Source organism: Rhineura floridana, chromosome 1 (assembly GCF_030035675.1).
Source record: "Rhineura floridana isolate rRhiFlo1 chromosome 1, rRhiFlo1.hap2, whole genome shotgun sequence".
Lineage (NCBI taxonomy): Eukaryota > Metazoa > Chordata > Lepidosauria > Squamata > Rhineuridae > Rhineura > Rhineura floridana.
In genome coordinates, this window is record NC_084480.1 from 19,522,857 (window position 1) to 19,547,712 (window position 24,856).

The window sequence follows — 24,856 nt, forward strand, 5'->3', positions numbered from 1 at the left end:
TTGACTTATGGCCAGAAACCACTGGGAAAGAAGGAGTTGAAAATAGCAACCTGAATGGAATTCTACTTCTGACTAAATGTGCAGAGCATAATCTTGTTATTACAAACACACACCTTCACCGGAAAGATAAATTTAAAACATCATGGAAGCACCCTCGGGCGGAGCACTGGCATCTCCTGGATTACGTAATTGTCCGTGCCAGAGATCGTCGTGACATACTCCTCGCCAGGGCCATGACGAGTACCGATGACTGCTGGACAGATCACCAATTAATTCGATCCGCTATGGCCATTAATATTGTTCCTCAACGTAGGTTCCAAGGAAGAAAACCAAGGCGTAAAATGAACATCCATGCCCTTCAAGATCCCATTAAGAGAGCTTGTTTTCAAACAACTCTCAAGAAACATTTACCTATGGAACTCCCTAAAAACATTGAGGAACACTGGATTAAACTGAAGACTTCCATTACTGCAGCATGTGAACAAACTATTGGATACCAAACTATGAAACATCAGGACTGGTTTGATGAGAATGATAGTGAGATTTAACATATCATTGACAAGAAAAGGAAAGCCTTCCAGATATGGCAAAAAGACATTAACTGTGGTGCTAAGAAAAAAATCTATGCCAGTGCAAAGGCTGATGTCCAAAGAAGAACTAGAGAACTTAAGAACGCCTGGTGGATAAAGAAAGCTCAAGAAATCCAGCATTTTGCAGGTGCTCATGATGCACAGGGCTTTTTTAATGCCACAAAGGCCATCTACGGACCAACAAATTATGATACAAATCCCTTACGTTCAACAGATGGTACCAAACTTCTAAAGGACAAGAGTCTATTGCACTGCGTTGGAAAGAGCATTACCATGACCTCCTTAATCATAACTCTATTGTGGCTGATGAGGTCTTCTCGCAAATCCCGCAACAACAAATCAGAGATGAGTTTGCAGTATCCCCTAATTTGGATGAAGTCAGTAAAGCCATTAATCAAATGAAGAATAACAAAGCTAGTGGACCTGATGGGATTCCTGCTGAAGTCTTTAAAGAAGGTGGGCCTGAACTTACACAACAACTTCATAAGCTCATCGAAAAAATCTGGATGAGGAAGGAGATCCCGGAAGACTTTAGGGATGCCATAATTATCACTCTTTTCAAGAAGGGTGATAGAACAGATTGTGGGAATTACTGAGGCATCTTTCATCTAGCTACTGCAGGTAAAATCCTTGCAAGGATCCTCGCAAATTGCCTCCTACCTATCTCAGAAGACATCCTCCCTGAATCCCAAAATGGTTTCCACCCTTCCAGAGGGACAGTGGACATAGTCTTCACTACACGACAGCTTAAAGAAAAATGCAGGGAGCAAAACCGACCTCCGTATATGGCGTTTACTGTAAACCGAACTGCTCTCTGGACCATCCTTCTGAAAATTGGATGCCCTGATAAATTTGTGAATATTTTGCAACTCTTCCATGACAACATGACGGCAACAATTTTGGATAACAATGGCTCTCAAAGTGATCCATTCAAAGTGGGATCAGGCATCAAACAGGGATGTGTCATTGCTCCAACCTTATTTGCTACTTTCATTGCCATGATTCCACACCTTGTTGAGGGGAAACTTCCCACTGGTGTGGAAATCACATATTGAACAGATGGAAACCTTTTTAATCTCAGTAGGCTGAAAGCAAAAAGTAAGGTAATTACAACCTCTGTCATAGAACTTCAATACGCCGATGATAATGTAGTCTCCGCACATTCAGAGGAAGATCTTCAAACTATCCTAAATGTCTTTGCAGAAGCATATGAAAAGCTTGGCCTCTCGCTTAACATCAAAAAAACCAAAGTGCTTCATAAGCAAGTGCGAACCAATCCCACTGTAGCACCATCAATCCAGCTTAATGGTGCGACGCTGGAGAATGTCGATCACTTTTCTTATCTTGGCAGCCATCTCTCTGTAAAAGCTGACATCGACGCTGAAATTCAGCATCGTCTGAGCTCTGCGAGTGCCGCATTCTCCTGAATGAAGCGCAGAGTGTTCGAGGATCGGGATATTCACAGGGAGACCAAAATGCTTATTTACCAACCTTACTGTACGCCTGTGAAACATGGACCATCTATAAACGCACTCCCAACTTCTTGAAAGATTCCACCAATGCTGCCTCTGGAAAATTCTGCAAATTACTTGGGAAGATAGGCGGACTAATATTAGCTTATTGGAAGAAGCAAAGACCACCAGTGTTGAAACAATGATCCTTCAACATCAACTTCACTGGACCAGCCATGTTGTTCGAATGCCTGATCACTGTCTTCCAAAGCAGCTACTTTACTCCCCACTTAAGAATGGAAAACGGAATGTCGGTGGACAGCAAAAGAGGTTTAAAGATGTTCTCAAAGCTAATCTAAAAAAATGTAACATAAGCATCAAGAACTTGGAAGCCTTGGCCCATGAGCGTCCCAATTGGAGGTCGGCCATTATCAAAGGTGCTATGGACTTTGAAGAAGCACGAGTACAGGGCGAAAGGGACAAACGAGCTAAGCTAAAGGCATGTCAAGCAAATCCTCATCGTGACCATCTTCCATCTGGAAACCTATGTCCTCACTGTGGGAGGCTGTGTGGATCCAGAATTGGCCTCCACAGTAACTTATGGACCCACTGTTAAAGACCTTATCTTGGAAGACAATCTTACTCAGCCATGAGTGATCCCCAATGAATGAATGATTCAAAAGCAGAACTATGACAAATAGCCTTCTGTCTAAGAATGCGAGAATTGTATTGCTGTGTAACATTTTGTTTCCTGGCTCCTAACTGAGCAGAGCAGAGGAAGCTGTTCCAGCTAGTCCAGAGGATATAGAAGTGAGAGCAAGCTCAGAGAGTATGCGAAAAGAGGCAGCTAACAGGAGTTTGGCAGCGGAGTTCAGGGGGGAGGTAAAAAGTTATCTTGGAGTGCACATCATAGACCAGTGGGACTCTCCTGTAAATCTTCAAGGAGGAAAGGACAAAGCACAGGCCATTCCAATACAAGTAAGAAGATAGAAGCAAAAGTAATAGGGACTATGGATGGAAAGGACACTCGAGTGGTGATGACCTGCAAGGTGTGTGTACTGTTTGTTTTCTTGCCTGGTGTACATGTGCAGCAAGTGCAAGCTGGTGGCGCTGTTGAAAGAAAAAGTGAGAGGCCTGGAGTAGCAAATGGTCACACTCAAAGGTGTAAGAGAAGACAAAGACTTCTTAGACAGAACGCTGGAAAACAATAGCAAATAGAAGTACAGGAGGTGGAAAAGCAACAGCAAGCTGGAGCAGGAGAGTGGAGTGTTGAGGTGAGGAATAATGAAGTGGAGGAAACTCAGTGGAAAAGGGTGACAGAAGCAGGAGCACTAGAAGACACTCTGCACTGTACCACTTTCAGGTACTTGTTCAGGCAGCTAATTACATAAACAAAGAGCAGCAAGAGAGAATGGGACCTTCGTCAAAGTTCTTGCCTGACAACTTTATGGCAGCCTTCCCCTATCTGGTGCCCTCCATATGTTTTGGACTACAACTCCCATCAGCCCCAATCAACACAGCCTGGAGAAGGCTGCTATAAGGGATTCCTACAGAGCTCCCAGTAGTGATGCCTCTACCAGATGATGTCATGAATTCTAACTTTCCTTTTCTCCTTGTATACTTTTTCCACTCTTTTGACTAATTGCCTGCTACTCTGAACTGTCACTGTTTTACTGTTTTATTGTCGTACTGTATTTATTAAGATGTATTTTAACTGAGTTGTATGTCGCCTAGAGTGGCCATTGGCCAGATAGGCGACTTATAAATTAAATTATTATTATTATTATTATTTTTTAGAGGCACCTCCCCCATCCCTGCCCCAATGATTTTTGTTCAGAGGTCTAAAGCTGACACTTTCATTTCAGCCCTCATTTCAGAGGTGTCATTAGGCTGAGAGAGAGCATTTCCTCGCCATGTATTTCAAACTACAGGTAAAATTATTCCTCAGATGCTCCTATATTTCTGAGTGTCATTGACCTATGATGATATTACTAATTACTTTGAGTTATAAGAAAGTTACTTCAACTTATGCTCTTGTTAGCATTCAGCCCTGCCCAGACCTCAAACTTTAGGAGGACTCCCAACAGATCTCTGCACTATCAGCAATCCTGAGAAGCTGTCTAATTTAGCCATCCCCAATTGGAGGAAGGAGGCCCTGTCTGGGGTTCTACCCAGTTCTTAGATCGCCCTCACCTTCCCCCAGGAGCAGAGGAGATGGTGGGGCAGAAAGCAGCTTCAGGGCTGCCATCAAAATGGCCAGCTAGTTGCTTGTGAGGTTACTCAGGAAGAGGGGGAAACACATGGAAACACCTGTGCAGATCATGGCCTGGCTGACAGGCCACCAGCTCCTACGTAAGTTCCCATTCTGAGCTGCTTCCTTGCTGAAGCAACTGCTCTCTTCCAGGCTCCAGTCTTCTTGGCCTGGAGAAATGAACAGCTCTTAAAATACCCTACATGTTTGCAATTTATTGTTTTTGCAACATTTAATGTATAATGTCTTTGCTGCTTTGTTGGTCCTTGCAACTAGCCTGTGAGATATGCAACTCTAACTGGGGAATACAAACACAGGAAGCTGGCATGTACTGAGTCAGACCATTGGTTCATCTAGCTTAGTATTGTCTGCACTGACTGCCAGAAGTCTCTCCCAGTCCTACCTGGAGGTGCTGGGGATTGAACCTGGAACCTTTTGCATGCAAAGCATCTGCTTTGTACATGTGCCTCTTCTCCCAGGCATTTTAGCATGTGTTTTAAATTGTTTTTATATTGTTTTAAATTTTAAAATTGTGTTTTAAAATGTTTTTAAAATATGTGTTTTAAATTTTATATTTGTTTTAATGTTTTTGATTGCTGTAAACTGCCCAGAGAGCTTCGGCTATGGGGCGGTATACAAGTGCAATTATAAATAAATAAATTAATAAAATTTATCAATGAGGCACAGCCCTTCCCAAGCACCTTATGAATCAGGATCTTGAAGGTACTGTCTTCTTACCAAGGCAACTGAGTAAAGCAAGCACAAAGCTGTGGTCTTTTAGATCCAAGCATGACATGCTACTCACTGGCTCTCAAAAAGCATACACAGCAGAATCCCTTCAATGGCACCATCATACCTTGCATGAAGAAGGAACTAGGAAAAGTGCTGGCTGCTGGTTTTGAAGATGGATAGCCTGGTGAATCCCGATTGTAGTCGGCAGTGCTTGCAGAAGGGGCATAAACCTATGGGGGGAAAGAGAGAAAGCAAACAAATGCCTTTAGTGTGCTCCCAAGAATGCCTGCACTTAAAACAAGAGGGTAAAATAATCACCGTTTCCCCTGTGCCCTATTCAGCACAATCCACTTCATAACACTGCACTATATGATTTTTAAAAAACTGAAATAGAAAAAAAAATCCCAGCTGTTTAGAACATAGAATGTTTCAGGTCTAGTTCACACTAAGATGGTAAACTAGTTTGGGCTGTTCCATTTCAGATTGAAGGTGGAATCTCACACTGTTTAAAAACTAGCATACTAGAAAAAAGGTTAGGTTTCTCCCTGAAATTTGGTTTTCTGTATGGAGATGTTATATATGGAGAAGCATTTAGTCACGTGAGCACACAGAACAGTATAATCCAGACATGGGTTAGATCTGAAAATGCCTTGCATGACACAAAAGGATTTCTGCTTGTTCAAGGTGGACCCTCAAATCCCACCAATCCCCCCCCATCACTGCAGACCTCTATGCTCTATCCGTGCCATCCTCTCAACCCCCAAGAGTGCATTGTGCACAGGGGTCTGCAATGGGTAGGAGAAGGTGGAGAGGTTCCATCACATGAGCAGAACTCCACTCAGACTGATCATTTCATTGAGAACAAGCCCCCAGGCTAGGGTGTCTGACCTCTTGTGGGGCATACGGCGTATGGTAAGGAAATATATGAGTATGCAGCTACCTGAGAATGGCAGCAACCTGACTTTCTTACAAAGCCTGGCAGAAAATATGAGTGGGAGTTGCAGGAGCTGAAAAATAGGAACAGAAAGCCGTGCATGTGTGTCAGTATATACAGATATGCAGGCAGACTGTACTCCAAAGGGTGGGGTACTCTCAGTATGAGGACAGTTAAAGGGGTTGAGCCTCTTAAGTTTGGGAAACATAGAAAAGTAACCCACTACTGAAGTGAGTGGTATCTCCTATGTATGTCTGGCTGCAAGCACTGTGGCCAACATATATATGCATGGTGGAAGCGTGATATCATGCAGTTTAACATAATTTTAAAAAACCCTTAAAAGTACTTACATTGTGTGGAAATATACAGATTTCATACATTAAAAAACAACCATGGGAGAAGTTAGGAAATCAGCCCTTTGTTCCCACAATTGAAAAATGAAATTGAGAAAGCAGCACTGAAGAGTACTGAAAATTTAAACATATCCTGGGATGCTAAACTCCTATGATCTTTGGTCTTTGCTGAGAAGCTTGAAAAGAACCATTAAAAATCAGGATCGGCACAAGACCACCAAGGCTGCATGCATGCACTTAGGGGTAAAACCCTTCTTTTTAGTACTTATCATATTTGCATGTGCAATAAATTTAGCAAGTATGCAGAAAACCAAATTTACTTAACATTTGTTTACTAATGTAACAAAGATTTTTCCAGCTATATCTTCACAAGGAATAAAAGCATCCTCACTTAGTTTTTGCTCTGATTTCATTTAAACAGAATTCTTTTTAAAAATGCCTAGACATATTTTTTAAAGTGTAGTTTAATGGAGAACGTTTTTGTTTCACTTTAACACACACACACACGAGAGAGAGAGAGAGAGAGAGATCTGTATATTTAAAATATATGTTCATGTTTTTTAAAGACCTCTCTGCTCCAGATGGTCAGGAAGACCAAGACATCCCCATCATCTTGATGAAATTGGATACCTTCCTGCCTCCATTTTGAAGCAGGCAGCAGATCACAAAATTGGCAGTGAGCCTACTCTAACCTTCACATGTCACAGCAAAAGGAAAGACATTTCACCAATACAACACAAGAGCAAGCAGGAATGGGAGACAGGGTGGGGTATGTATAGTACAAAATATGACAAATAATTTCTTTCCGAGAACAAATGCCTGAAGCGAAAAGTCAAATCCTGACAATGATAGTAATGATTAATGAATAGCTTTTGCTGAAATCTAATAAACAAAGAGGCACACCCTAATGCAAACTCTCTTGTAAGGAATTGCAAGGAGATGCTCCTGTAAGGTGATGCCAGCATGCAAGGTAATTTTCATATGATATCATACTATAAAAGGAATTGTAATAATTCTGGGCACAATCATTGTAGAAAAATGGATTATAAAAACTTTTTAAAAATTGAACATTTCCCTTTGGCATAAGAATACCTGGAACACTGCCATTTTGGAAAAAATACACTTTCTTTACAGTCAATTCAAGGCAATGCTAAACTGGACACATTTCACACGGCATGGCGGGCCTTTATTTTGCAGCAGCACCTGTCATCGGCCTTTCAAAAAATCTGGGACTCATAATTTGGTTTTGAACTGTTTGTCATGTCACTTTATGTCACCATCTAACTCTGTTTTAGTTTTGCTTATTTAAGAAATATATATTTTTAAAACAACTAAAAAGCATATGAAATAACTCCTACAGAAAGAATAATCGCATAAGAGATCAGGGGTGGAGGTGACAGAAGTTGGTGATGTCAATGTTTTATCCATTATGTTTTTGTTAATTATTTATTAAGCAATTTTATTATGAATATGAGCCCAGAGGCCAATTCAGCATTTTTTTAGAACTAGAAATGCTACTATTGCAATCACTATTTATGGATGCAACAGCATATGGTAAGTGCAGGGCAACCCTGGTGCCAACACAATTCCTTGAATCCAACCCAGATTCCCACCGTGATGCACTTTAAAATCATACCAAACAGAAATATACTTTATTTGAGCTGATCTGGACAGATACATTTGCCTTTGGTTTCCTTCAGTCAGACTATGGCTGAAGTCCTGCACACACTCACCTGATAGTAAATCCTGTTAGACTCAGTGGGACTTCAGCCCTATTCAGGTGCTCTCATTCTTCACAAAATTACATAAGGGAGAGTGGGCTAGCTCCACCCTCCCATCATGGTTCTTATCAACCTCCAAAAGTTTAAATAAGAGTACTTTTCTAGCATCTGTAGAACCTGAGATATGAGGCAAAATGTATGGGTACTAGTCTTAAGGGTCTGCCAGTCACACAGTCAGTCAGACAAGCAAGGGCTTGACAAACAGTGCCCTTCATGTCTACCACAACTGCTGTCATTCCCCTCTTACACCCTCCATACTTCCCACCCCCCATTTTCTACCCCCCTTTAATGTACCATGGCACCCTCCCACACACCTCCCTTTGAAGTAGAAGTCTCCTTTCCTCATCAACAGCCTGTACGTTCTCGACATGAGTGGGATCATCTGCATTGAGAGGTACCAGATAAAAATGCATAAAACCAAGAGATTTCAAGGCTGCAAACCACGATACTTGCTTGTAAGTAAGCACCGCAGAACACACAGTTCTGTTCAAGTAAAGGTGCATGGGATCAAGCTTCTAAGGCTACAGCCCCATGTACATCTACCATTGATCTTGGTGGGACTTGTGAGAAAATATGCATGGGATTGGCTATATGATGTGGTTTGGGGAGAAAGAAAAATGTGATTATACTTGGGACAGACAGCACGAAAGAGAAATACTGACAGGTTTTAAGGGATTTTCTTTAAATATAGATAACTGTGGAGTACTTTGAATACAAGCCTTTTCAGCCTTTTCCCACTTCTTACATAGATAACATGCCTGTTGCAACCAATTCCACCTATTTATTTACTTACTGTATTTATATCAGCCTTTCCTCCAAGGAGCTCAAGATGGTGTACATGTTTCTCTCCCTCTCCGCTGTATCCTCACAACAAACCTGTCAGGTAGGTTAGGCTGAGAGGCCGTGACTATCCCAAGTCATGCACACAAATTCATCATTAAATTCCTCCTATTTCTGTTTCATATGCTGCATTTTATTTTTACTGGTATTTTATTGCTTCTTTTATTTCTTTTCTATTGTATTACCATTTGAATTCAAATTGTAGTGGAATAAAAGACAGTATAAATAAAAGAAGCAATAACAATATAATCTAAAAACCATACAACATCTAGCACAGTATATTACAATTGCTACAAAAGGAAGATAAATAATTGTGGTTCACCAAGACCCTCAGCAATGTTCAAGTCCATGGAAAAAACCTGTTTGGGAACAACTAATCTAGGAGCAGATATGGTAAAACAGAATCCATCACATTACATTACATCACATCACATTCAAACATTACATGGACTGAATGTTTGAACCAGCCATGCAGAAGGAGGGGAGGGAGACAATGGATTCTAAGGGCCACAGTGGCTCCTTGCTCATGCCTGTCTTGTTAAACCATGGTTTTGTACAACCTCCCTTGAGTCTGTAGAACGAGATGGTATACTAAGATGGTTGAATTCTGGATTGTGGAAGAAGGTCACAGAGTAGTTCCTTGCCTTTAGTAAACCAGCACACGAGTGAAAGGACAACTTTACTCTCTTATGTGCAACTTAATAAATATAGGGAGGTGTATTTTTGTTTGTTTGTTTTACTTACCCTGTCCTTTGAGCTGTAGTCTGAAAAAGTACAGCCCAGACTGTACCACCTCATTCTGCATAGTATGAAGAGCTTTATGGGTTTTTTTTTTTTTTTAAGGGGATAAGTGAAAATCAGTTGTTGCAAAAGTTTTTTTAAAACGTTTCTAACCGCCAACCTGGCCATAACAGAACACTCAGTACTTGAGAGGTGCTCAATTCAAAATTGAAAGAAATAACTCACTGAGTCAGGAAATAAACCCCCAACACACTTTCATTTGGATCCCTGTCAAACTTTCTTGAAAATCCAAATAATCCAAAAGCACAAATATTGGTCCTGTGAACATATGCATATTAGAAAAGGTTGTTTCTCTTTGGCTTTTTTTTTTTGCAAAACAAAACAAGGAAATCGTAAGAAGTTTTTGCCACATGCATCATAGAAAATGCTGAAGTAAACTTAAATTCTATTGATTTTAAAGAGTTAGTTTGTTTTTAAATCTCTGTTGAAGGATGAAAAGTCCTCCTCTTAAAAAACAAGCTTCTTAACTTTCATATCTGTTCCTGTATTTCCTAGCTTTACATCTTGTGCATCCCATTCCTATCTGTATTAACTTGGAAGCAAGTCCCACTGAATTCAGTGGGTCTTATTCACATCTAATGTCAGGGCAAGCACCAAGTTGGGATTGGCCCTTGGGCACCAACACCCCCCCCAATGTTGTGATGGCAGCATCCACTGATGTGCATGTGTGTTGTCTGGTAGCACCCATTCTGTGATCAGCATCAGGTTGTGGGGCATGATTTGCGAGTGCAAATCACGGTCCACAACCTGACGTTGTGGATTGTGGAGCTCCACTCCCCTAGTCCCAGCCTGTAGATCTAGGCGGGGCCCCTCAGGAGCAGCCGGGGCACTTGGATCGTGCCTCACCTGGCCACCCTCTGCTGCTGGGCCTGTCTAATGTGCCTTGAATTGTAGTATGAGAGACACAGAGTTGTCACTGCTTCATGCCTCTTTACTCCCTGTTCCTTGTAATGCCATGGTAAACAAATGCATGAGGTTACATCATAGCACTGTGCATTGTTCTGTCAGCAGCTGATATGATCCAGTCATCAGAGATGTGAATGGCAAAATCACACATGAAAAATGAATTTTACACCCTTCTCAATCATTTCTACCATCCAAAGACCTGCATCAGACCTCTCAGCATCCTAATGCCAAATGTGTTCTCTCCCTGTTCTCTATCATTTCCAATTTCTTCCTAAATCAGAAGCTAAACTGTTAATGTTTCAAAAGGTTACTGCCTCTGTGTTCTTTGTGGTGTGGCCCTGTCTGCTTTCAGCATCTGATATGGTTTTCTTTCCTTTTTGCACATTCTTAAATCCCAACCCTATTCTGTTGCCATCTCATTTCCAGCAAAGGCAGGCAAGCAGCATCTGAATAACAAAGAAGCTGTATTTTATTCAGTATTCAGGGAAGTGTAAAACTGATGCATCCTGAGTGAGAAGAGTAGGTCCCAGTGTCCACCACTGCAGCAACCCAGGACAAGCATTTGCAGATAGCAGTCCAAGTCTGACTACATGGGAGCACTTGGCACATGACTGTAACATCAGCCCATTGTTCCTAACTGCTGCAGCTGCCCTGGGTTTGCTCCAGCTCAGCCTGGAGGCATACCTGCTAACAGTTTAAAGTGTGCAGGACTCACACTTATACTACCTTTGCAATGTGCACCCAGTGGTGTACAAAACAATTATACAGATGAAACTGCAATGAATAGGAGCAAGTCAGAGGGAAAAAACCAATTAGGTACCTAATACTAACTTTCAGCTTCTCATGATCTAGAAGCCCCATCCCTAGAGAGCAAAGGCCACAATGCAACAAGATTTAAGCATGCTTTAACTCTGTCTGTACCAGAAAACTGATTTTATGCTTTCTCATGCCTCTAATGTTTTTGCTTAACTGTTTGACAATTTTAGAACTGGTTCTGGTTCACATATGATGCTAAGCTAAACCATGGCTTAGTGCAAAGACATGAGCATGAAGATCTTTGGAGACGAGATTGTGGCCTCTGTGTGTTCCTCCCCTGGTCCTCCTGCTTCTGCGAGCAAAGACAAGGTTTTGCTCAGCGTGTCATCTGAACCCGGGCTTGTATTTGCTTTGCTCCAGCAACACAGCATCAGCAGGACTGGAGGAGAACAGTTCTCTCTGGGAACCTACATGCTTGCACTAAGCCATAGCTTGGCTTAGTGTTACATGTGAGCCAGTATATTCTATATTTTAATTGCTTGCAATGTTGGGAAATGACCCTGAGGGCTTGTTGAGTGAACCATGAACTATAAATAAAATGAAGATAAGGTAAACTGTTCAGAAGAATTATATGAATTGGCATCGGTTGTGAATAGGCGGACTAATGTTAGCGTATTGGAAGAAGCAAAGACCACCAGTATTGAAACAATGATCCTCCAACATCAACTTCGCTGGACCAGCCATGTTGTTCGAATGCCTGATCACCATCTTCCAAAGCAGCTACTTTACTCCCAACTTAAGGATGGAAAATGGAATATCAGTGGACAGCAAAAGAGGTTTAAAGATGTTCTTAAAGCTAATCTAAAAAAATGTAACATGAGCATCGAGAACTGGGAAGCGTTGGCCCATGAGCGTCCCAGTTGGAGGTCGGCCATTATCAAAGGTGCCATGGACTTTGAAGAAGCACGAGTACAGGGCGAAAGGGACAAATGAGCTAAGCATAAGGCACGTCAAGCAAATCCTCATCGTGACCATCTTCCATCTGGAAACCTATGTCCTCACTGTGGGAGGCTGTGTGGATCCAGAATTGGCCTCCACAGTCACTTACGGACCCACTGTTACAGACCTTATCTTGGAAGACAATCTTACTTGGCCACGAGTGATCACCAATGAATGAATGAATGAAGTCCAGATCAACATGCTGTTGGTTTTAGTTGTGTGTGTTGCATGAAAAGCCAAGGGTGGGCAACATTTTTTTTCTTTTGAAAGCAGCCAGGATACAAGGATCAGGGGCTGCATGCTGACTGTGAGTGGGGCTGAAGTCAGCCATGAGGGCAAGACCCCAATTTTCTCTCTTTCTGTTACTGCCTTACCTCCCTCTTCCTAGCCCCACCCCCTGCATCCCTTTCTCTCTTTCTCCCTCCCTACCCAGTGGGCTGCCAGGAGAGGAACAGATCACTCTTGCTACAAGTCTGAATTGGTCACTTGCTGAGGGCTTTTAAAGTTAGGCCAAGAACCACACACAGTTCTAGTGCTGCACTTTGTCCATCCCTGCCTTAACCCATATTCACACAAGCTGGGCAAAAGTACAAAGTCATAAGAGTACTTATTTGAAGTGCTTTTGGGAAAGGCACAAGAATATGCAGGAATTGCTGGTCCACTTTCCAAGGAGCCTCTGTCTTCCACAGAGTTTATGGCCCAACAGACTCAGTCCACTAAACCATGGCTTATTGGAAAAAGGATGACTGTTGTGGCCATGCACTCCTTCCTTTATTTTCTCTCAGTGCTGAGATATCCCCAACTCCACTGGCTGATCACAGAGGGGAAAACAGTGTTATACAGTCCTCTTCTTCAAACTTGTGTAAACAGTAGAGATGTATAGCATATGCTCTAGAGTAATCCCTGCAGAGATATTGAAAGCTGCTTTGCAAAAATTTATGTTGATGCAGTCTTCGATAACAAACTGTATGGAGGGTTTCTGGTTAATGAAACCTATCCAATTTAGTTTGTATCTAAAAGTCATATAAAAAGAAAAATGGGATTGAAATGCAAATATGAGCAGATATGCAGATTTGACCTGGGCAGCCTCGATTTCTGCTCCACTATGGTGATGTATGGACCAAGGGACTATTGTCTGAGGTTGGGCGTAGGCCAGAAAATTCAAAGATCATATTGAGGATGGTGTGGCAATAACTGGAAGAGAGGCATCTTTTAGAGATAGTTTGATTAGGGCAGAGTAAGGTATTACTGCCTCTCTCTCATCCCAGTTTTAACTTGCAGTTTGTCCTCCAAATGTAATAATGTTGATTATTTGGGATGGGATTTTCTTGTACTTATTTGCAATGGTATAGTTTGGGCATAATGCTAAAGTAAACCATAATTTAGCAGTACTAGAACAAGCCTAGTCTCTCTCCAGACTCACATCCACACACACCCTTCCAATGTGGCTGTGGAAACAAATGCTTCTGAAGCGTTTGTTTCCATTTTTGATTAACCTCAGGTTTCTATGTTGTCCAAAACTTGACAAACTCTGATTGATGTTATTTATGGTTAGCGGAAACAAGCTAACTTCAACCCATAGTTTGTATTGTTGGCTTTCTCCCTACTAACCATAATTAAGATTAACCACTGTAATCTTTGGATGCTAAACAGTAGGATTTGGCTAACATGCTAAACAGTGGCTAATCTAAAATGGAAGCATCTCTCTTGTCCTCTTGACCATGCTAGAGTGGTACAGGGAAGAGGCGTAGGGGAGGCTTGGCTCACTCTCATAATGCTAAACCACAGTTTAGTGTTATATCTAAACACATCCGTGCATTCAATGCCACTATCTTCACTCTGTTTGTAAATACTAGGTAATGAAAAGGAATGCAGATATAATTTTGTATAAAGAATTATTATTAAGAATGATTATTGGCTGAAGGTGATATTCAGCCAATAATCATTCTTAATAATAATTATTTATACAAAATTATATCTGCATTCCTTTTCATTACCTAGTATTTACAAACAGAGTGAAGATTCCTAAACAAAAGGCTTCATATATTTACACTTTTGGCACATTCCAGCTCCATTCTCTGTTCTTAAAGTTATTATCTTGCCTGCCTACTTCCATATGCTAGTGCTCATTTGAAATCATGCCTCAAAGAAATAGCTGTGCAAATAGTAGTTAAACAAGAATATGCTTTTGAATTTTTTCAGATGAGCAAAATGCAAATCCCAATTTGGATATGAGCTCAAAATATTCATTAATATGAGCAATCATACAGCACAATTAATGAATTCTTGATTACTGGTTAGTGGAAACATATTTGTTAGGTCACAGTAACTGCAAAATTAACAGCACGTTTTGAAAATCAAAGGAAAATATCATGAATGTCCAAACTGCAACCTCAAAACTGTATAAGCAATATTACACTTGAACACTTACAGTATACAATTTGTTACTATTTGTATATATGCACTGTATGTACATGTCACACACATGCACATACACATACCTGGACACTGAAACACACACAGGGAAACTGAAACACACGCATTGAAACACACACAGGGAGAGTATTTTATGTCCTATTTTTGCCACTGTCAGTTATATATCTGCTTGTGAAATCAAAGCCAGTTGGTGAGGGTATTTATTATGCTCACAAGAGACAATGAGATATCGAATTAAACGAAAGAACACAAATTTGCAAGAAATAAGAAGAAGATAGCTTCAGCTATCAAAACACTGAAAGAATAAAGCATATGCCGTTGCTTCTTCACTCTCTTGTGAAAGCATCTCACAAAATGTTCCAGGACTGAAAGTTTGTCAATATAGCATTCAATCAATTCAATATAAGGAGTCAGTTGCTGCAATACCCAGCATTGTCCAGAAATTCTAAGAAACCAAAAAATCAGTGCAGTTTTGCTAGCTTGATTCAAAATGGTAGCCAGTTGTATCAAATATAGACAAAAACCTGCTCCTTGATCTCAGGAGCCATCATGCAAAATTTGGTTATGATATCTTAAGAAGTGTCCAAATGTACCTTAAACAGCAAACAAACAACTTTCTAAAACATATAGCAGATAAGAAAATTGCCTGGCACCTGATCACAAAGAGGACAATATCCTCCCCCACTCCCCACCTTCTCAACTCAGCACCAGGCATCCTGGCTGTGAAGTGAGCTTTTTGTCAGCCAAGATGCCAGGAAAAACAATACAAATAATGTCTCTCTCTTGACCCAGCAACAGACTTTAAAGAGCTACTAATGTTTTTTTTAAAAAGGAACCCGCCCTTCAAATTTAAATCCAACAAACTGTGTTATTGAACACTCTGGTGAACACTTTTATTGAGGACATTGTACAGGGGCGGAATGGGCACAACAGAACTGAGAGTTTGGGGAGGACCATAGTTCACTGGTGGATAGGGATAGAAGGATCTGTCAATTTTAGTTCTCTCAGTTTCTCATTTTTCGAATCTTAAATTTGGTTCTCCACATTTCTGAAGCAATTTTCCATTTTCTTTTTTTAAAAAAATGCTCATTAAAATTCTCCAACATCTCACTGGACACAGTGGACTGGTAGAGGGCGTAAACATATTTTTGTATGCAATTTTCACTAACATACACATTTTTGCAAGTAATTTCTCCTAATTAATGCATTTTGTATGTTATTTTCATTAATATATTCATTCTTATACACACTTTCCTGTAATATATGCATTTTTGCAAAAATTGCTTAGTTGGAGAGCTGCATTGCAAAATTCAGAAGAGTGCAAACTTAGAAGGATGGCTGTGTTTCAGTTCTCACGTTATTTTGAAAACTGTGGATTTGATAAATTCATCTTTAAAGGCAAACAGAATCTAATTTCTCTCCATCCCTACTGGTGGAATACATGCTTTGCATGATGCTGATACTGCATCTATCCCTTCTGCCTCTGGATAGTAAAAGTAAGACAGGAATCTTGCAAGTTGGCAGTTTTTGAGGGGGAGGGAAGCCTGAACCTGTGAACCATCACCTGAATCAAAGGAAGGAGAATAGATCACTGTCTTGCCTTGCAAACCTATGGTGGTGCTGTAGAGTCCCCTGTGTATGCACTGATGTGATCAACAGAAGTTTCATTCTGGAGAAGGGCAATAAACCTGGTCCCTCTCTTTTCATTCACAGGCATTTGGGTGGTAGCATTGTTCATGGGAATTGTGTGTATGTGTATGTTCATGATCTCACTTTAGAAGGCTGGGGTGCACTGTATGACTGAGGTGCAAACTGATGCTCCTTCTTGACTCACTTGGGCTCCACACTGGTTCTTTGTAATGAGCTCCTCAGCGTTTGAGGCTGGCAATGGTGATTGTCAAGATTCTCTTCAGTTCTCCTGGCAAGAACCTTTATAATGATATAGCAGGTCTCAGCCACTAGTCTAGCAATTTGGGACCCCCAAATTGGTAGTGGCTAATATTTTATAGGAAACCCTGCAGCAACCTGCAGTGCAGCCACTTTCAGGTCCATCAACTTAGTGAGTTAGAACCATAGAGCTGTAGGGGGTCTCATAGGTAATCTTCTCTACCCCCCTGCTTAATGCATGAAAGCTAGACCAAGAGCATCCCCAACAGATGGTGTTCATGTAGGTGTGACCAGGCTTGTGTTTGGTAGGAGTACAGCAGAGGTACTGTTGCCTATCTGGAGAAAAATTGAAATTTTCCTTACCGTGAATTTCTATTTGTAGATAGGACTGGAGGACATTCCTGGTTAGGGATGGCTCCTCCTACTGGTCGTGACAGGCAGGGTCTAGAAACTTCTTAGTCTCCTCTACGGGGGGAGGAGTTATCCCACCCTCCTGACCAAGCTGACAGAGCAAGAACTCCTCAACTCCATCAACGCCAAACATGCAGATGTTTATTAAGCAGATGCCTGTACAAAGTAGTAACTAGGAAAAGGTAATAACCAGAGACAAAAACAGACAACTGGAGAAAAACTTCCCACAAAATGAGATACACACAGTACTAGACATCGTGTGAAAATGAAAGATGCTAGCAGAATGCCTCAAGCCCCCAACCCCTCAGCCCAGAAGGCTGTAGCAGAGGAAGGAGAGGTGGGTGGAATGTCCTCCAGCCCTATCTACAAACAGAAATTCATGGTAAGGAAAATTTCAATTTTTCTAGATAATACTGGAGGACATTCCTGGTTAGGGATATAACAGAGCAGTATCCACATCCCCAGGGTGGGCTTCCTCTGTGTGAAATTAGTGATTTAACACCTTCTGGAATGCCTTGCTACCAAACACGGCATCAGCTGGGGAATAGGAGTCTATTTTATAATGTCTGATGAGGGTGTGTGGAGAAGCCCACGTGTCCCCCTACAGATGTCCATGATTGGGAAACCGCCCTTGCATGATGCAGAGGCAGCCGCCCCTCTAACAGAATGTGCTGTGATACCCGCTGCAGGGTCCTTACCCAATGCCTCTTAGGCCTGAGCTATGGCCGCCCTTAACCAGTGAGAGATGGAAGAGGTAAACACCTTCTTTCCCTTAGAGTTCCCCAAGAAAGACACAAACAATGATTTGGGATGTCTAAACTCCACTGTGCAGCTCCTCTAACGTCCAACAGGTGCCACCAAGCTCCTGAGTGCAGGAAGAAGATGGGCAGAAAGATGGCAAGTTCACCTCCTGAGACCTATAAAAAAACTGATGTGATGGACACCAAAATGCTGTCGTATAAGTCAAGGTGTTCAGAAGGCAGGTGGCCATAGGGTCTAAGAATGAGCCTGCTAGTGCCAACAAGATCCAGTTTAGGTTCCAGGTTGGAAACCTGTGAACCGTCTGCGGAGAAATGAGAACCACCCCTTTAAGGAAACACTTAGAGCAAGCAGTTTGAACACAACAGGGAACCCCCAGACTAGAGGACATACTACTGAGGGAAGCTGCCTGGCACCTGAGGATAGCTGCACTAAACCCTTTGTACAAACCTGAGTGTAAAAAACCCAGAAAAGCCTGAATGCTTCTGGACAATGGATCCACTGAGATTTTTGAGCACCAGCTCAAAAATACCCTCCAGGTGGGAGAGAAACCCCTATTGGTAGACTGTTTACATGAGGCCAATAATATATCCAGGACTTTCCCCGAAAAAAACTTGTCCCTCAACCCGATCCACTCAGCCTCCAAGCTGTCCACAGTACACACCATTAATTGGAGAGAAACAACTACTACTGTAGCTCTCTCTAAGCCATGTCTGGAATGGACGTCCTAATTCTCCCCTTTGCTGGAATGGGATCTTGAAATGGAAGCAGAATGTACAGAAAGGACTGGGGGACGAACCTCAACCATCAGATTATAGCCCAACACCCTCCTGCGATTAGGTCAGAAACAGCATGCCCAACGAAGACTGGTAAAGTTTGTTATTTATATGTCAGAATGGTTTGACCTTATTCAAAACTCTGAGGCAGAAGCTTCTGCAGCTAGATGCAGCTTCTCACATTTGTTTGTGCTGGTAGACACTTGCAATGTCATGTAGACCTGTGCAGTGCCAACCATCCCCATAATCAAACTTTGTTTAAAGGGACATAAAAGACTAGAAGGATAGGGCTGCTTTTCCTCTTAATTAGACAATATAGAAACAAGGATTTTCTGCTCCCAGATTCTATTAAACCAATCCTCAGACCGGGGTTATCTGTGAAAGAGAGGAATAAAGAAATTTATGTTATGTTTAACACATAAATGTAAGTGGACTGCCTTTAAGCTGATTCCAACTTATAGCAACCCCATGAATCCTTTGGTTGTGTTCATAGCGTTTCTGTGGTAAGCGCTACTCAGGGGTGGCTTACCACTGTCTTCCTCTGAGGCTGAGAGGCAGTGATTGGCCCAAGGTCACCCAATGATCCCCACGGCCGTGTGGGGATGTGAACCATGGGCTCCCATGTCGTAGCCCCACACTGGCTCTCATTGAAAACATACATTTTAATTAATACTGAACTGCCAAGGTTCAGGCAGAAAAACCAGAATAGCCTCCGAGGTTGAAGGGGCCATTATGTGCAAGTCAAGTTACACCTATTGTATAGAAAACGGAGCTCCCTGGGCCTACCTTTTCAGGCCTTTAAGAGAGAGAATCAGCTCTCTAAATGACTCAGCCCAGATTACTCATGTCCCTGTCTGTTCTGAGGAGAAAAATCTAACGTTTCCACAGGAACAAACCTGAAATACGTAAGATTTCTTCCCAGATATTTCACCCCTGACGTGTCTGAAGGAGGAGAGAACAGACATAGCCACCCGGAAGGTTGACTAGGTTTAAGGGAGTCACTTTATGTAACCCTTCCACATAAAGGGAACACACTAGGTCTTCAGATGACCACCATCTGACATCTATAACCTTTCTCCAGTGAGTACACTACACGTATCCACACCCCCATGCTTTGACCTAAGCATCTGGCATCAGGGCTAGAACACAGGGAAGAGGGAATACCTTGTCACCTAAGTTTAGGTATCCCCAATCCCTCTCAAAATCTTGATTAGCATCCTTTGTTCCAGGTGACAACCTCTGGGTAATGGGACCTCACATCAGCCATCAAGGCAGAAGAGAACCCACGCAGTCCTCCAGACAGTACTGAAGGGGTGTAGGAAGATAAACCACCATTGTGGGCTGTGTGGCAGGAGCAGAAGGGAACAATTTTATTTTATGCCCTGTGGCCAGGAACTGGGATGAGGGTTTGGGTGCCACAGGCTGTTCCTTAATTTACCGGAAAAACTGCCTGGCCAGAGCCAAGGAGCCAGGGGTGAAATATCAGGTGCGGATTCCTATTTGTCCCCTGAAAATCTAGAACAGAAGCAGCCTCAGATTTCTGGTTCCATGAGAACTGGGTACAAACTGCTGGGACAAACTGCTGGAGGAGCTCAAAGGGTGAGATCTCACAAAATGGCTGCCAAAAGAAGATCTGTGGGATTTCCTCCAAATATAAATTGTAGCTCCGAGTTGCCCTGGCCTGTATGTCTCCTTCATGTAGGGTTTGAATCCCCACATAGCCATGAAGCTCACTGGGTGACCTTGGGCCAGTCACTGCCTCTCAGCCTCATGAAAACCCGATTCATAGGGTCGCCGTAAGTCGGAATCGACTTGAAGGCAGTACATACATACATATATGTAACATCTAACCAGGATAGAGACTAGGATCCTTGCTGCAAACATGAAATGCTTCTTTGCCTATTTAGTAGGCAGCTTTGATTTACATGGGAACGCCCATTCTGCGCCCCACACATCATCAAAAGCCTGAGGACAATAACCAGCTTCGCACCACTCAATGGAAAGCCTTTTTAGCTCCCGCTGAATTCGACTGGGCATGGGCATCATCTCCCCCCTCAGTTTCTGAGAACTGCAGCACTCTGCATGCCTTCAAAAGAAGGGATTGAAAAACCTCTAGGGCAAAGAGCCTAGGTTGCGCCTGGGTCACCTCTAGATCCTCTCCTGACAACTCTCCCTCTTCCCTGTCAGGTTCAGGGGAATCATCCAAATCAGACAATGCCCCCTGTTGGCCATAGACCTACTTGGGCGACTGTCCTTGTACCTGCAACCTCTGGATCATACTGGGTATGGGGTATGCATGTGTCTGAGCATCTAAGCAGTCCTGTTGACTCATAACGCCCTCTACCAGTCCACTGCATCCAGTGAGATCCTTGTCTCCTGCCATGGGCGCTGCCTGAACCCTCTGACTGCACAATATGACAGGGAATTGGAGTATGTCACCCAGGTTGATGTCAGGGGGTGTGCCTCCCCGGCTGATGGCTAGGATAGAATGAAAGGGGGATCTGGTATAGCTGTAGCACTGTGGCAAACTGCTATATCTCCTCTCCGTGCGTGAGTTGCTAGAGCATGATTCTCAAATGGTGCACCCAGGCACACTGGTGCGCCCTAAGAGGTGGCTAGGTGTGCCTCAAATATTATGAAAGTATATTTTAAAAATGAGAAGAAACCCATTTGTATAGGGTAATAGTTTTCTATAGTTTAAGTTATTTTTATTCATAGTTTAAAATATATTAATATATTTTTAATTTTGTACACGAAGTGCGCCAGAAAATTTTTATATGTTTTACAGCGCACCGCGAACCAAAAAAGTTTGAGAACCACTGCGCTAGAGTGACATCTTCGCCTCTGCTTTCCTTTATGGAATCGCCCGCTTGCGAGCCTGCCCTGCTTACTTTTAAGGGCATGGTGAATGGGGCCACTGATTTCAAAGATAAACTCCTTGACCCCAGACATGAACTTGAGAAACTGAGAAGGGGGGGGACTTCCATACCTTCATTAGAAATACTCAGCCCTCCTGCTGCCCCTGCTTGGGGTTGGGGAGAGTGCAGGCTGATAGCATGTTGAGCCTTGCACTGGCAGCTCACGAGAATCCATCACATCTCCCGTGTGGCAGAAGTCTTGGCAGGAGAATGAGGAAGAGGCAAGCAAAGCCATAAAGTGGTGGCCGCAGCTGTTCTGCGCTTAGGAAAAAAGTGTGGGAAACTGCTGCAATGGCGAACCGCCGTAGCGGGTGCCACTCAACCTCTTGCTGCCATGCACGATCCGATTTTGGGGTATATACCCCCAGGCAGCACACCTCACATGTTCTTCTCCTCGGAAGGGGGGGCAGCCGGATCCCGCTCAGCACGAGTGTGGTGAAAATGCAGCTCCCTGTAGCAAGAAATCAGTCTCCAAAAGTGGCTGCCGCTGTTGCTAAAGCACTGTGGCTAGCCACACTCCATTGCTCTCAAGAACACCTCACACGGCGCCAAACTGCCCAGCTGGACTGAACGATCGTCCCAAGCCCCAGACCCACGACGTGAATGCGGGAGGGGAGAAGAAAACAGTAAAGGATGGAGACAGAAGAGAGAAATAGCTAACATTAAGGAGAGAATGACCGAAATCAGAAAGAACAGAAAAAACTGCAAAAAACAGAGGTAAAAGGAAGTTCTGAGCAGAGAGAAGACCCAACCTTCACAGGTCGCAGGCAGGGCCAGTCTGGAGAGTGGGATGACTCCTCCTCCCGGAGAGGAGACTAAGAAGTTTCTAGACCCTGCCTGTCATGACCAGTAGGAGAAGCCATCCCTAACCAGGAATGTCCTCCAACCCTATCTAGCAAAAAGTCTGTTCTTACAATTGTCAAAAATTAAAAACAGGTGGCTTGCACATAAAAAAAAATCCTTTTATTGATCACAAAGCTGTGGCTCTCGAAGGAGTTTTGTGTCACACCTTTCAAGCCCAAGTTCAGCAATGGGAATCTCACAAGAGAATTGCTGAGATACAAATCAATGTGATCCTGGAAGGTGAGCCATTTGGGCAACAAGGACCTTTGTGCAGACCTGGAGGGTGATGCCAGGACAAATGCCAGGACTGCCCATAGCTCATGCCACCATGGGGGAAGCACAGAAACTGCCAAAGGGTGCATAAGCCTTTACCAAATTTATAGGTTCTAAATTTTTCCCATTTTCCAACACTACTGCAGTGATCCTGAGAGTCTTAATCTTTTTGCTACTCACGTATTTAGACGGTTCAGATCCAGGACTGCCTGGTTCCTTCAGTTTCGTTTTTGGCATTGTAAAGAAAACTTAGAAGGCTTCTCGTGGTGGAGCTACATCTGTGGCTTGGATTTGAAGTAGATTTCAAGAACTTTTGCTGTGCATGATTGGTTGACTGGGTATCATGATCTTGATATGAACAGAAATCTGTCTCTGGGCAAGCTTGTAATTCTTTCATGTAACCATCCCTTTGTTGTATGCAGGACCCTGAGATTGGATGTTATCTGCTTCCACAGTGTGGGAAGTATCTGAAAATGATCCCAACCCCACCCTAGGAGCAATGTGCCCTGGCATCACTGGATTAAGGCCTTCTTTGAATACTTGCAGCTTTCAAGAACCATTTTGTTGTTTGAAATCCAAGATTGCTCTGTCTGTTGCAGATGCTAAATGTGAATACAGAGAAGTGGAGGCCCCTGACGGATGAAGGAAATTTGCTCTCTCTCCTCCCCCATCTTTCTTTGGCAGTGGGAACCATCATTTATCATTAGATGTTATGGGGATAGGTTCTACAGATTCTTCTCACCATCCCTTTGGCAAATTGTGCTTGTAGATCAGCCTTTGAGGGATGAGACCATTCCTGTTCAAGGACTTGATCAAAGGCGGCAAGAAAAGGAATTTATATGGAAGGTGGGGTCACAGACCCTTACCTGACAGCTTTTCGGGGGGGGGGGAGACTGACTTGTTGTGGATTGTTCAGATATTTCTCCTGTGAACTGGAAAGGTCTAAGGGTTGAACAAAGCCTGATTCCATTCTCTGTTCTGATCTGAAGGTCAACCTTCACATGGCATTAGTCATGTGTTTCAACAAGTATGCTTAACCTGTGCACTTTTATTTTGGAGGAAAGCCGTCATGGCCCCCCTACCTAGACTATTCTTTCAATCCAGACGGAGGCCTTGCACTGGTTTTGTGCTGAAAACGACTCCTTCTTGGCTGCTTTTTGTCCCTAAAAGTGATGCTTACTTGCTCTAGTGGGGGGAAGATGTGCTTTGCAGAGATTTTGTTCGGCAAGTCTGCAGAACCTGACTACAAGATCCTGAATGCTGGGGAGAGGAGTCTCAACGAGCCTCCTGTAGTGCCTTCTGTCACAGAGTAAATGAGCCTCTTGTTCTCATGTGCAATTCTAACACCTCATATAACCACTAAAACATGCCTCTGATGGTGGCAATAATGGGATCGGCCTGTGTCTGAGAAGGAATGTAAGGTGGAGCTAGAGGAACTGTGTTCCAACCTCACAATTCAGAGCTGCAAGCACTTCTTCCTCTTTCGTCTCCTAGGCTTGCCACTTCCCATGTCAATGTCTCTCTACAGATCCATATTCCACCCCAAGGGAAGATCCTCCTTTCTGTTATCCCAGAGGTACTAACTTTCCACCAGGCTAAGCTACTGCTCCTAAGTAGAACAGCAGCAGAATCCTATACATTTCTATGCGGAAGTAAGTTTCATTTAGTTCTAGGTTGCAGGCCAGCACCAGGCATGACTGGGCCCTTGGACACCAACCTGCCCCGGCCTGCAGCACCGTATGCCCCAACACCCCTTCCCAATGCAGGTGATGTGGGACTTAAATAGGCCTGCCCACCCCATCTACCTCCTGTGTCAGTGCATCAGTGAGCATGCCCTGTATACTGTGCGCACATGCCTACCATCACCCAAGATGGTGGTTGGGGCATCAACCCCTTAGAGGCCGTGCACACTAATGTACTGATGTGACATGTCGGTGGGGCAGGTGTCCTGCCTATATTGGGGGAAGGGTTGCCTAGGAGCTTGCGATCTGCGGCAGTGTCGGGTTGCTGGGTCCCACAACCTGATGGTGGCGTGGATCACAGATCACGAGCTCCACACTCCCACCCTAAGGAGGGGCCCCTCGGGGCCATCAGCCAGGGCCCAACCTTACCGCCTACTGGTGCTGGGCCTGCTAGAATGTAATATCAGGTTCAAGTAT

At 43.2% G+C, this 24,856-nt stretch overlaps 1 protein-coding gene across 20 annotated transcripts in view; it reads right to left on the reverse strand.

Moving 5' to 3' along the window:
- Positions 1-24,856, reverse strand: part of TCF4 (transcription factor 4) — a 522,418-nt gene that overhangs the window by 90,501 nt on the left and 407,061 nt on the right. For all 20 annotated transcript variants that reach the window (XR_009761187.1, XM_061614925.1, XM_061614994.1 and 17 more), the window contains one exon: positions 5,149-5,254. Coding sequence is in view for 19 of the 20 variants with exons in the window: in XM_061614925.1 (XP_061470909.1) it covers positions 5,149-5,254 (106 nt within the window). In the remaining variant the exon portion in view is untranslated. The remainder of the gene's footprint in view (positions 1-5,148; positions 5,255-24,856) is intronic.